Raw genomic sequence first — 13,039 nt, forward strand, 5'->3', positions numbered from 1 at the left:
TTCGCTCCAGCCACAATTATACATTATTTGGATTCATTCACTTTTAGTTCAAGGGAGGCCATAAAGATAGAATAAGCTTTGATTAATTTTTGTAAGGCCAGCCCTGATCTAGCCATCAGTACCGCGTCATCAGCGTACACCAGGACCGGGAGAGGGGTTGATCGAATTTGGGCACATTTAGTGAGAGAGCAGGCAGGGTGGACTCAACTCTGTTTGTATAGATTGAGAAAAGAAACGGGGCGAACACACTTACTCCCTTTTCAATTTTGACGAGTGCACTCCCCCTTCCTGCCGTACCTTACACAGGCTGTGGCATTTGCGTACAGCTGGCGAATGAATCCAATAATCTGCGGGTCAATGCCCATGCCCTCCATCATGGACCACAGCCTAGAGTGTGACACACAGTCAACGGCTGATGTTAAGTACATGAAGGCCATATATAATTTGCCGCTTTTAGCCTGTGTGTACTTTCCTTTGGTTAGGGAGAGGTTTAGGCACTGGTCAATCGTCCCCATTCCTCTACGAAACCCGTATTGTGTCTTCAATGGTACAATAGGTCAATTACTTGCTTTTAAAAGGTACTCTTATACAATAATTAACCACACAGTTTCTCTCCCTGAATCACAATCCGGCCATTGTGGAGAATACCATATAGTTGGGCTTTATCCTTGAAAACCATCTAGACCTTCAGAGGCAAATCTCAGCCACGGCCAAAAGCGCATGATACCTCTAAGACTGGTCTGGGGGCTCCGGTAGTTCATTCCTGAGTAGGACGTGAAAGCTGTGGTCCAGGCAGTAGTTCTTTCCAGACCAGAGTATGGTAACCAACTCATCTCTGGTCTCCTTAACGCTCCTCCAGGTCCTCGGAGTACAGTGCTCCATGCAGCTGCTGCTTGTGACAGGCCACAGGAAATCCAACCACAGCTTCCCTATCCCCCACCCTGCACTGGGTCCCCGTTGAGAAAAGTGGCCAACTGAGGTGTGCATGCACTGCTCATAAAATCCTTCACAGCTCCACTCTCTTCTTCCATTTTTTTTTTGTTTAAATATCTTTATTGGTCTTTTCTTATTTTTTCTTTACTTATATTGCATAACAGTTCGGGAGTATCTGAGACATTTTCCAGACATATACAAAGCAACACAATAAGAACACTGTGTGTATCAACAATGTGTTACAGAAGTGGAATTACAGTACATAGTGATGCATACATGTTTCTCCGAAAGGCATTTACTGGTAAATCGTTGTGTGCTTCTCCCTGCCTGCGCTGCTGCACTGCATTTCCCAATCCTCATACAATATCGCCTGTGCCATATGCTAACACATCTAGTTTCAACCAATTTGTTGGTGCCTGGCGCACATGGCATTAGCGTACACAGGAGATATAAATGCCTGGTCGTTTCAGCACTTCAGTGAGGGGGTGTGCAAAGAAAAAGAGAAGAGGATAAAGGAATGTGCCAATAAGACATATATGATCTAATCTGCAACAGTCTAACAACTTAATAAAGAAACTGCTATTGAGAAAGAACAAATAGAATAAACATAGCATGACTGGGTATGGAAATGTGCATCCTGTACATGACAATATTGTGGCTCACCAAGGTGGGACTTAGACCCATGTGAATGTTAAAAGTCACTTCCGTATAGGTGGATGGTCAAGGGCCAGGGGAATCTCCCATAGCGGGCTTGGGCTATATGTGGGTCTCACAATGATTTGCGCTGCTAACTACAAATACCACACCTCTTATAGCTCGGCATCCCTAGTGTACAAGTTACATATCGACAGGTTGGGCATCATCATCCTCCCCGTCTCCTTCGTTCTTGAAGGCTGTGATGTGTCCCAGTATTGCGCTATGAGGTATTTGCGGAGCCCGCTGTTTCCTCCCTGTGCAATGTTGTACTTTCCGCCTGCGCCCATATCGTGAGTGATTTTTCCAGCTGAGTGTCTCTGGGGGGGTCGGTGTGCTGCCACCTACTTGTAATTAAGCGCTTCGCAACTATCAACCCCAGGTCACGAAATCGTGACGTGACTCTGTACTTCTTGGACCTGGCATAGATCCCTAATATACAAATTCCTCATATAAGCGGCAGGGATGTGTCAGTTCAAAGTGCAAGGCCCGTGACTACTTCTGGTCCACTCTCTCCTTCCATGGCTGGAATATTAAAAGTCTCCGGAGCTCAACCAGGATGAAGAAGGACTGACTCTTTCCCGACTTTATAGGAAGAACGCAACAAGGCTTTGAAACTCCCTCCTCAGCCCTTTGCACAACATCTTGTCTACTCACATTCAACAGGGAACTCGAAATGTTCCCATTTGAAAGAAACTTTGGGTAAAGTGAAGATCGCTGAGCATCTCCAGTGTTGGCTTGGCTTGTCCTTTCTGTTACAAATAAATGATCTCTCTGCTCTCGTGATAACTTACTGCTGACTTACTATGGTGGTTAATGAGCTTCTTCTGATCCTGTAATGTCCGGATGGTATGTGCTGTTTGTTCCTTGTTTCCTTGATGCCAATAGGTTGTTTGTATGATGTTTGTGAACCAGAACTTACTTTCTGCTCTCTTGTAAAGCGATGTAACGCCTTTGGGCCAAGCATGCGATATATAAAATCGCAATAAATGAAAATAAAAATGATGAGTAGTTTGTTTCTCATCGTTTGAGATTTAAAAAAAAACTCATGTTAATTCATAACATATAATTTACATTTTGGAAATGATAACTATTTCTGGAGATGTTTTACTTTCTTACTTCCAGGAGTTTATTGCACAGTGTATGGCAATGGCACGGAAATATTCTGTGCACTTGCAAACTGCATGGAGATCTTTGTAGTAAGTCAGGTAGTTGTTTTTATCCCAAATGTTGCACCTTTTTCGTAAAAATTATCCTTTGTTTTGCCACGGACTGGGTTTACCTAAGAATGTGGAAAGGATGTGGCGATACAGCCAGACCTGCCACCTGCCGACTATAGTACTGGGGAACTAGGTTTGAGGCTCGGTGTGGGCTTAACATCCTGTGATTCTGGGCAAATCACCTGATCTTCCCGTGCCTAAAACAAATGAATGTGCCCTTGTGTAACATAATTGGTGCTCATGTAAAAGCGCTCCAATACCTCTAGGTGGAAAAAAAAACGTGCAAAAAAAAAAAAAAAGAAAACGACAACTTTTCATGGCCTGTAACCAGTAACTAATTACATTTACATAAGGTTAAGACTCGATGCATCAATCAACTGAGTCACGTCCCAGTGCGTTGTTAAATGTTTCCAAGTGCTTGGTGTTGTAAGGATGGCGGGCCATGCATCGCGTATTGTTATTCGGTATTGAGCTCCCACACAAAGTACTTCCTTCCTAACCTGCAATGTTCAGCAAGCACTCTTGCAGTCAGTGGTCGAAGTGGGCGGGATCGGCAGGGCACGGCGTGCCCCTACTTCTTTAAATCCAAGGATTCCGTTCCCCTACTTTTTTATTTTGAAAATGCATCCCAGGACGCAAGAAATTGCCATCACCTATAAATAAAGCTTGGCGTTCCTGGCGTTCGAGGATAGGCGGCAGAGAAGTAACAGGACTCTGTCTTTTCCTTCTTGCCCAGAGAAGAACAAGCATTGGCATAGCCAATAGGTCTCGCATTTGGGACCTTATAAGTGTTTAGCCATGCAACAGTTGCATAACTAAATACTTATAAGGTCCCAAAAGCGAGACCTATTGGCTATGCAAAGCGGTCGTGCGGCCGCGAAAGTGAAAGTGATCAAGATCGCGATCACGATCCAACATCAAAGCGGCCGTGCGGCCAGGAAACCGAAAGTAATCGCGGTAAAGCGCGCCGTGCACGCCCGCGCACATGCACTGTAGCTCTAGGCTGGCCTGGTAGCACCTTTTGGAGCCCTCTCAATAAGTCTCGCCAGACCAGCGCATGCGCTGGGTCAGGCGAGACCTAAAAATACAGTGTCCACTTCTGCTCCGCCGCTTCTGCTGCCCCCCCACCTCTCACTCTTTCTTTCTTCCCTCTCTGTCTAGCAGTTCTTCTCTTAGTGAAACCCGTGACATCAAGACAGGGATCTCACTCTATTTCCACTCCTTTCTTTGATTTGCTCCCCTGTGAAATGGATTTACAAAAAAACCCACTTTTGCTGGGAATGTCATATTTTTCTGTCATTTTAATTCTAAAGTGCAGCATCCGGAACAAAAAGGTTAAAAATATGAAAAATAAGACAGTGGTAGCAAACTGGCCAGATTGATTTTATTCACACCCAAACACATTAGCGCCACTTTTACAGAGTTTGCCAGTGAAGCGCTACTTTTGTTTTCTTGTCTTTGTTTTCTCTGGGCTTGCAACTAGTGCACCAACCCTGGAGGTACTGCAATGTGTGGATTGGAAAACAAAATGTGTACTGCGGCTCTGCTTCCAGAGATGTGGTCTTTTTACCATACAACTTACGTTTTGTAAGGATGTAAGCAATGGACATTGAAATGGGTCCATTTAGGGCCCTGTAGTCATGTTCTTAACTTTTCAGGCAAAAGCACTCACTGATTTCTGAATAGTGAGTGTAAAAGCGTTAAGGTAACCATGTTGTTCCTGCTTACATTTCACATGGTTTGCTAAATTTTGCATTCCCTATGAGTGTTTGCTTTTTCCAGGATGTTGTTACTTTTTTTTGTAGGCCACATATTGCTCTTGTCTAGTGTGTCATTTAAATTGAGCCGCATCCAGGTGTTTATAGCCGTCAACAATTGGGTTGTAGTTGAAGGCAGTGTGTTTTCTCAGTGGGGCAGTACGTTGTTCAGTGGGGTAGAGGATGTGGCACTATGCCCAAAGCTGCTGGCTTCTGAACTGGGGAACCAGGTTCAGCCTTAATAACCAGTCCACCAGACCACTCTCCTGAGAGAGCACAATCCCATGCTAGACCTTAGACGGCTTCGCAAGACATTAGAAACACTGGTGTCTTAGCACCAGCAGGTGGACCCTAGCAGGACAAGTGAGGGTTAACCTTCAAGGCTTGTCCACCACAATCCATACTGAAGTTCACCCTGTCTTGGGAGCAGGCCTATGAAGCAGCACACCCTAGAGCGACAGTGACTCTGTCACTGAGGTCACAGGACCCTTGAGAAGAGCCAGCTCTAGGGCAGTGCAACTGGTGTGACCGCACCAGGTGCTGACTTTGGGTGGAGGCATTATGTTTGCAAGTATATTAAGGTTTTAAAAGCGCTTGCTGCCTCCTTCCTGGCCTCCAGCAATTTTTGGCAACAAGAAAAATGTCATGATGACTCTGGTGTTTAATGTTCTCCCTAGAGAGAGATCAGAATTTTGTCCAGTGGAAGTTTTGACTCATGGAAAGGTAGCTCAGAGGGTTAATGTGCCTGCTGCAAATGAACATGTACCATTCAGATCACAAAGTGCACATAATGTAAATAGGTCAGTGGGCTACTGCTTTTGTCAGAGAGATCCTTTTGTTACTTGCAGTTTATAAGTTAAAATCCTAACATAGAACAGTGAGCTATTACCTTTCATCTAAGAGCTGCATACAAACTGCAAGGTATAAATTAGAGCGTTATGTTCCCCCCCTCACCCCGCCCCCACGGTTTGATTATCCTAATGTTGAAAAAGTGCTCTTTTGGACAGAAATCAATTCTGATTATTAAAGAGAACCCCCAACCATGGTATTACGTTTTAAATTCTGAGTTTGTGTTTCTCCAGACCAATCACTATTAAACTATACGGCCTACTAGTATGGTTGTCATGTGACTCCTACACCTTGTAGTCCTTAGTCTTATGTAACATTTTCTATACAGTGATTTACACATATATTGATTGTCTCTGAGTAATGTGAGGGGTGTAAAGTGCTCTGACAGCCTACACTGGTATGAGTGGAGCTGTAAATCAAATTAAATGCATCTAAGAGAGAGTGTGGTTATGGAGACTTGAGGGGCACTGTTAAAGGGTGGTAGTGAGGGAATCCATGGCAGAGGTGGTCATTGGGGGGCAATAACAAACATTAATGCACAAGGCACCACCAGTGCTAAGGCTGGCCCTGCCCTTGAGGCCAGTCTGCCTCACCCATAGGTACCTCCATTGGCCTTGTTTCAGAAGTAGAAGATGCAACTCACCAGGGATTGGCAATGCAGAATTTGCACACACACCAAACTAAATTCGCAAACTTCGAAGTCTCTCTGCTTCATTCAAAAGCACTTTTAACATGTGCTGCCTGCTGTGGGACCACTAGAATTAATTATGCAGCAAAGGAGGACAAAATTATTCCGCAGTGTTGACTAAATTATGCATTAAAAAACACGGCTGCAGCGTAATGCAGTATATTTTCTGATATTTTATTATTTTGACATGTGTACACGTACTAACAGTCTCTGGAAAGATTTTGTCTTATTAGTACCAGTGTAACATACAAATGCAGCAGTGGGAAAGGTGATCAGTCAACCTTTGCAATAAGGCATCCACTCCGCAGCAACACAGGTCACATTTTTTATTAACTTTTGATACGTTTGGGCTATAAACTATTTATCAGTTTAAATAGTCAGATCATGCAGCAGATTTTGCATTATGAGGCAAATATGGCAGAGTCATAATTATATAGTAAACATTTGCAAACTAGGATATTTTGCCATTCATGTTTGAACTGCTATTGTGGAAAAAAGGAGAAGTACTGATGACAGAAACACCATGGCTCAGCGACAAATGGCTTGTGCTTCCAAATTTTATCGTATTTGGGACATTCTGTGATTAGAAGCATATCCACCTTTGTTAATGTATTTTAATGTCAATAACTCCTTATGACCTTAAATAATCATGTGTAATTATTGGTTGATTAAACTGGGCAGTGAAATGCCAACCAAATACTAAAAATTGGGATGTTTGCGCATTCTGGCCACACCTCTGGCTCCGCCCACTGATCCAATCCTTGGGTTATTCCCACCCTCTGATTCTCCGCCCACAGTTCCCCTACTTTTTTTCCCCCACAACGACCACTGCTCTTGCTACTCTGGTGTTATCATACGGCACAGAGCTGTCATCCAGGAAGACACTCTATCATTGAGACACAGGAATATGAACCCTGCTGTTCCACACATAGCTCCTTCAATAGATCTCAATCCTAGCCCGCAGTATTCCGCCCATACCAAAGCTGGGCTCACTGTATAATCCCGCCAACACACCTCAGACACAAAACAAACAGCTCTGTCAGCGCTCCAGCCTCTCACCGAGTTCGCCGCTGGTCCACCTGAGCTCGTCCCCGCGCGCTTCGATGATGAGGTCGACGGGCGCATCCCCTCTGAAGAAGTGTTGCACCTTTCCCAAGTTTCCGCTGAAGAGCGCATTCTGCACCAGTGGGTCGGAGCAGACCTGGGGATCCATGCGGCGGGTACGGTGCCCCAGACCCCCGTCTTTGCACGGTACCGAACTAGTTTTCTGTAGAGACCGGTTCCGCCTCTGGGTGTATTTGTGGCGCTCCAGAAGCTCTTCTTCCAGACGCAGAGAGCGCAGAGCCGAAGAGGAGAAGGCGAAGGTACTGCCCGGCATGACGCTGTTTGGCTGCCGCTGTCTGTCCGCCTCGAGGCGTGTGCAGGGGACGCTGGCCCTGGGAGAGCCACGCGCGATATTCGTTCTGCGGGGCTAAAAATAAGACGTTCTGCTTTCCCTCTGGTGTCTGGTATTATGTTTACCCGCTTTGAGGTCATTAAGTCATTGGGTTATTTATAGACCAAAACAACATTGTCGCACTACATTGTAAAATTGGCTTTCTGGAAGGAACAACTTACTCTTTTGAGGTCTTTCTTAAACTGCCAGCCTCATGTTTTTATAAAGGGGCTCCTAATCAACACTCTTTCATTATTGGACTGTTGACATGTCTATCAAATCATACTTCCTCCCACCCCAGCGAAAGTTATAGATCAACTCCAGCCACTGGATTCTTTCACTTTGAGTGCCTGTATTTCTTTCTCCCTTCTACATGTATTCCATCACCTAAAAAATGCATGCACTTCCCTAATGACATAGTTCAAATTGTATAGAAGGGTTACATCATCTATTTATATAACTGTCAAGCCATTTATTGTAAATTACAATGTTGATTCTGAACTATAAACCAGCTTTGGTATATTTATTTATCCTACTGAAAATTAGCACAAGCCGGTAGAGTAGCTAAATTGTATATACAGATTTTTAGGTGGAAGTCAGTGCCTCTCACAACATTGTGATTGATATTTCAACCACTTGTACCTGTCTTGAGAGAGCCCTCTAGTAACTCTTTGTGGAACAGCATCTCCTCTATTGTAGTGTTGTGAAAATACTGTCAGTATGCAGAAAAAAACACTCCTAGCAAACAAGGAATTTTGCAAATGCTTTGTGTCCCTCCTGATACTGTGATCCCTCCTTTCCCTAGAATAAGGTGTTTCATTCCCCTCAAGGGATCATCACACAGCTGCAGTAATGCTGCTCGCCCCTAGAGGGAGCTTCAAAAGGCTGCAGTATGGAAGCTTTACATGGATCACAAATTTAAAAACAAGCATTTGCAATGCAATTGGTCTTGCCTTTGGGAGCTTATAAGTATTTATCCTTGCAGCACATTATCCTGGATGCTGCAACCCAGACAGGGGAGCTTGGGGGAGGGTTGACAAGTTTTAAAGCGCTGCAGCCATGTAAACAGTTTCTGTGAGCTCACACCTGTCACACCAAAGTGACTTCCATAGTCAAGCACATTCTTTTAGAAATTAAGCACTGCTTTGCAGACATCTGCTCAGCAGCACCCAGAGTCCAGGGCTCTAGCAGTAGGCAACACTTGTCCCGCAGCTTGCCCGGTGCCTCTGAGTTCCCCAGGCCCTGGAGAACTTGCATAACACCACTCATGAGGGTGATGGGTTTGTGCAACTGATGCCTACTCGACATACATGTCAGCAGATCCGATTCCAACGGGAGACTCACAGTTTTTGAAGCCAAAACTTGCTTTATTTTAGCTGTTTCCACCTAAAATTGCTTCTGCTTCAATAGAAGTCAGTAGGGAAAATAGATTCCCCAATTTCTTTTATAAATCTCCAACTTTCCTGTTCAAAACTGTTGGTATACATGGTATATGTTTGTCATTTTAACTTTTTTGGCAATCAGCGCAATATGTGCTATTGTATTTGAGTAATTTCATGGTTTCACTTTCATTCCCAATAGAGTATTAAATACAAGCCCTAACATCATGTAGGAATAGCCTGGAAGGTATAGATTGTGAAAGAGACATGTTCTGCTTATAGAGATTTCAATGTATTATGCGATGGTTACAACGTTTATTGTGCGATATTTGAATGTTTTTACTGAAACCTATCAACCCGCAGCAATGCGTAAAGCACTTTGAATTGCGTAACCAAGCTGAGTCCAAAAAGCATGGAATTTCCTGGAATTTCTTTAGTATAGTGAGACAGTGTTTCAGTTTTGACAAAGCCCACAGGTCTCGCCTTTGTACTTAGCCAATGGTTTTAGCAATGGGTCACATTTTAGAGATGCTGTACAGCTATGACACGTCCGTTTGCCTTATTTTATTGGCATGATATCGATCTTCTATTTACTGACTCTAACTAATACATCACTATGGACTGTTGAACTCCCAGTACATGGGATGCATGGAGAAGAGAAGGTTAGCATGGTGGTGAGGCGTGTGCAGTGTGCACGGAGGCTGCTGTGTAAGGGAAAAACAAGTAAATGAGAACCACAAAGAGAGGTTTGGAGTTGAGAAACGCACACGGGAAACTAACAGGCAAGCCGGATTGTAAAGTGCAGAAAAGAGCAAGTAAATAATGAAAGGATGGATGGGTGGATGGATGGAAGGACGGAGATATCAGGAAAATAGTTATAGGTGTACACGTCTGCAGGTGAAGGAAACTTTACATTGTGCTTATGACTAAACTTTGTCCTCCATCAAATCCATTGCAGATTCCAAAGCCTGAATATTGTTTTCTCAACAGACTTTACATAGCAATATCAATCCTTATTGATTACTTTTGCATAACTCTATCCTCTCTCGGCCTCTTCCAGAAAAGTGACCTCTATTTCCAGGTGGCCAGGGATATGTGAGCTCAAACACGTGACACAGAGCAGTATTTTATAGTATGTAATATGTTATTTCCGTGTGCACACTACCATTGGTGAATGTCTCAACAAAGCGACCCCACCATCAAGGGCACCGAAGAGGACCAGGACCAAGGCCAAGCCCCAAACAGGAAGGCGAACACCCACCAGGGGACCTCATGCACAAGAAAGCATAACGAACCCGGAAGGAAGGAGAATGCAGAATGAACGAGCAAGACAGCCCAGTGCAGGGGACAAGCAAATCGCCCCCGCAATGTTCCACATGCAACAAATGAGCCACCGAGGCGAGCACCCAGGAGGCCAAATACCCAACCAACACCCAGCCGAATAACGGAGATCCGACAGGAACCGGAGGGAACACAGAGGCAAGGCCACAGGCAGCAACTCACCAAAAGGCGAGAAAAACAGAAGAGCCGGGTGAAACGAGCCTGAGAAATGTCAACACCCCCAGGAATCAAACCCGAGCCGGAGGACCCAGTACCCCAAAAACAGGGACAAAGAAGAAGAGGATCCAAGCCGCACAGGGAGCACCGGGCCCTGACTGGGGAAGAGAACCAGGATAACCAGCACCCCTGGACAATCATAAGCACTGTGTGAATAAAAAAACCCCAAGGAATAAATAAAAAACTGTGGCAGGATACGAAACCCCAGACCTGAGTGAGCCAGTGCCCACAGAGGCACAACACGGACCACTGAGCAAAATCACCCAGAGCCACCATCAGCAGGAGCAGAAGCGGGAAGCACCCAGGCGAGCCCCACCAACAGGACAAATATTCCGGCCAGGCCAACAAGCTCAGGCGCAAAGCTGTGAGCCCGGAAAAGAAGGCAGAAAAAGCCAGCACCTGGGACACAAACCGGAAGAAAGTGATCGAGGCATGCCCGCAAACCCCCCAGAGAACGGGGCAGTGTACAAACCGCCCAGGAGAGCAACAAGAAGCCTCCGTGGGGCAGGGGCAAAAACAAGCCAAGAAACGGGCAACAATATCTCACTTCCCCCCGACAGTCACTAATGGTATTGGTGGACATGTTGACCTCCTTTGGCCGCAACTCCGGCCTGGTTATCAACTGGGCCAAATCGTGCGTCTACGTCCTCTCCGGGGAAGCCCCCCTCCTGCCGCAAGACTGCCCTGTTCAGGTTGCTACCCTGGGGTTCAAATATTTGGGAATCTTTATCTCCCTGGATCCCGCGGTCCGCTATGAGCGAAACCTTCTCCCTCCCCTCCAGCGGCTGAAGGCCGACGTCGCAAGATGGCGACGACTTCCGCTTTCACCGCTTGGACGGGCGGCATTGTTCAAAATGATGTCGCTGCCTCGCTTTTTGTACGCCTTGCAAAATACTCTGGATGTCGTACCGGCCCGCTATTTCCGGGAGGTTGAGGGTCTTCAGCGTCAACTGTTCTGGGACGGGCGGCCGCGGATTGCTCTCGCCAAGTTAATGCTTCCTTGGTACGATGGGGGGGTTGCACTCCCTGATATCAAACGATACTATTGGGCGTCTCAGTTGGCGGCTGTGAACCACGGGATATATGGTCCTGCCTTAAACCCGGCGTTCGAGATGGATAAATTCCTGCTTCCAGGTGGGGATTATAATAGGGCGCTGTACTCGGTGACCCCGGACACGCGGCTGACGGGACCCACGCGGGTGGCGGTGCGTGTGTGGCACGCGGCGAATGCTGCGATGGGGTGGAGGGATCGCTTGACTCGGGTGACACCGCTGTATGCCTCTGGGCGGTTGGGCTGTTTGTGGAGATCGAAGGCTTTGAGAAATCGGACATGATTGGTATATGTAAGGTGGGTGATCTTTGGGTGAAGGGAGCTTTCAAAACGTTTGAAATGCTTAAAAAGGAATATAAATTGAACGATAAAGAGTATTTCCGCTATGCTCAAGTCCACCATGCGCTGTGTTCAGTTTTTACGGACGCTGCTGCCATCCCCGAGTATTCTCCACTGGAGGATAGAGTGTTGGATGGCTATGTGCCCGACAGCACTATTTCTTTGATTTACAAGAAACTCATCAACGATCGCGCGGACTTGCTGCTCCGTCTGAGAGAGACATGGACAGGCGATGGCTTAGAGCTGGATGATGAGGACTGGGTGTCGGCGGTGGCCTCCCCGAAGGAGGTGGCGATCCCGGCCCGCCTCCGGTTTGTACAGCTGAAGATCCCCCATAGAGTGTATGTCACAGGGCCCGGTTTGCTGCGTATGGGTTATTCGATGGATGGATTGTGTAAGCGTGGATGTGGCCTGCCGGGCACGTTCCTTCATATATTGTGGGAATGTCCGGAGATTGTGCGATTCTGGAACGGTCTCCATACTGTACTGGAGGGGGTCACGCACGTGGCCCTGTTGCCAGAGGCTAGGAGGTGTTTGTTGAATGTCTGGGAACCGAATGATTGCAATGCGGCACAGACGCAGTGGGTGACCTTGGGGTATATGGTGGCTAAGCGTAACATTGCACAGCTATGGGGCTCCCCGAGGCCGCCCACGGTTGATGTATGGAAGGAGAAAATGGACTGGTGTATGTTTAGGGAAAAGACGGTGTATGTGGCGAGAGGTAAGCCAGGGAAATGGAGTAGGGTATGGGGTCCGTGGAATTTATATCGAGGCCGTATCTGCGCCCCGCCTTTGCCATTAGAGGTCGATATTGCTTTGACCCCCTAGCTGCGCATTCTGCGGGAGTGTGTAATGTGTGTTCCATGCTTTGTTTTCCCATTGCCCCCCTTCACCGCTTCTGGACCAGAATCGTTTTGGACACTGTATGTTGTTCCCCGTCCTGGGAAGAGCACGCTGCTATCTCGGACTCTCATTGCCTTGAGTGTGTGTTATGTTTAATAAAAAATGAAACCGTTGTCTTAAACCGCTCCTGGCCTATGGCCATGGTCTGTTATAGGTGCTTACGGACTGCCGGGTACTTTGCCGCTGGTTCATTTGAATGTATGGCGTTACACTGCGGGCCCTCGGGCTCTATAGC

The 13,039-nt window shown here is 46.4% G+C and overlaps 1 protein-coding gene across 2 annotated transcripts in view; it reads right to left on the reverse strand.

Annotated features, from left to right (window-relative positions):
- Positions 1-7,749, reverse strand: part of LOC146789954 (ankyrin repeat and SOCS box protein 10-like) — a 504,959-nt gene extending 497,210 nt beyond the window's left edge. Inside the window, exon 1 of one of the 2 annotated variants that reach the window (XM_085628264.1) lies at positions 7,200-7,745. In XM_085628264.1, the coding sequence (XP_085484390.1) occupies positions 7,200-7,518 (319 nt within the window). In that variant the 5' untranslated portion in view covers positions 7,519-7,745. Of the gene's footprint in view, positions 1-7,199 lie in introns of both variants that reach the window. The other variant, XM_085628265.1, reaches the window with a different exon arrangement.
- Between the last annotated feature and the right edge of the window lie 5,290 nt (positions 7,750-13,039).

Source organism: Triturus cristatus, chromosome 10, assembly GCF_964204655.1.
Source record: "Triturus cristatus chromosome 10, aTriCri1.1, whole genome shotgun sequence".
NCBI lineage: Eukaryota > Metazoa > Chordata > Amphibia > Caudata > Salamandridae > Triturus > Triturus cristatus.